At 34.8% G+C, this 919-nt stretch overlaps 1 protein-coding gene across 1 annotated transcript; it reads right to left on the bottom strand.

The window, feature by feature from the left end:
• Nucleotides 1–351: 351 nt before the first annotated feature.
• On the bottom strand, nt 352–690 carry LOC121483348 (60S ribosomal protein L37-like). Its single transcript, XM_041741796.1, has one exon. The coding sequence runs from the start codon at nt 688–690 to the stop codon at nt 397–399; it is 294 nt and encodes a 97-aa protein (XP_041597730.1). The 3' UTR covers nt 352–396.
• Between the last annotated feature and the right edge of the window lie 229 nt (nt 691–919).

Below are 919 nucleotides of genomic sequence, written 5' to 3'. Positions count from 1 at the left end.
CTGTCTAAAGGTAATTTCTCATCTCTTATCTCAGGTTTGTATTGGAAAGCCCATGATATATGATCTAGAGTTTACAGCCTGGAACAATCTAAACTATTCTTTTAAGTGTTTCAGGGGACCTAAGGACAGGCACCAGCAGCAACTTCATGTTATACTTTGTGGTAAAAAAAAAATTCAAAAATAACAATGTCTGGTAACTTACTGAATAAAAATTAAGGTTTTATTCTACATAGTTTTTATATTCAATAAAGCAATTAATTTTTGTGATTATAGAGCATTTATCAATTCCAAACAATAGCAAACAAAATTTATTATTTATTTGTTTGTTTATTTATTTATTTATTTATTTTTACTTTTTAAAACCAGAACGTTTATTTTGACTAATCGTTGAAATCCTTAAGATGAACTGGATGCTGCAACAGCTGCCCTCTTGGGCTTAGGTGTCGTTCCTTCACGGAATCCATGCCTGAATCTGCGGTATACAATTTTTAGGTGCCTCATTCGACCAGTCCCAGTGGTATTCCGTCTTTTAGCCTTGGCACTCCAGTTATACTTTCTCTTCCGCTTGGCAGGGTAGCCACACTTGCCGCAGGTGGACTTCTGAAGGTGGTAGGCCTTAGAGCCACGGCGGTGGCACAACGTGTGCGTCTTATTGCGAAGCTTTCCGAACAATGACGTCCCTTTCGTCATCTTGTTTCCGCGGCAGACCCCCATATCAAACAAAATTTAAAGATAATGAATATCACATATGATGTGTTAAATAATTACTTGCAAGTATTCTTCATTTTACAGCCAGAAATGAAATTGAAAGAACTTTGCATTTGTAATTCGTTCAGATATGGGTAGCCATATTAAAATATAAAAGGAATACTATTTTCTTTTAGAAAATATAGTTTTTACATGAATTAAAATTAAAATC

The sequence above is a fragment of the Vulpes lagopus genome, chromosome X, assembly GCF_018345385.1.
Source record: "Vulpes lagopus strain Blue_001 chromosome X, ASM1834538v1, whole genome shotgun sequence".
Lineage (NCBI taxonomy): Eukaryota > Metazoa > Chordata > Mammalia > Carnivora > Canidae > Vulpes > Vulpes lagopus.
This window is presented reverse-complemented; position numbering and strand designations above follow the sequence as displayed.

Excerpts from the sequence above, each read along its gene's own strand:
- LOC121483348 (XM_041741796.1), bottom strand. The coding sequence starts at position 690 with ATGACGAAAGGGACGTCATTGTTCGGAAAGCTTCGCAATAAGACGCAC.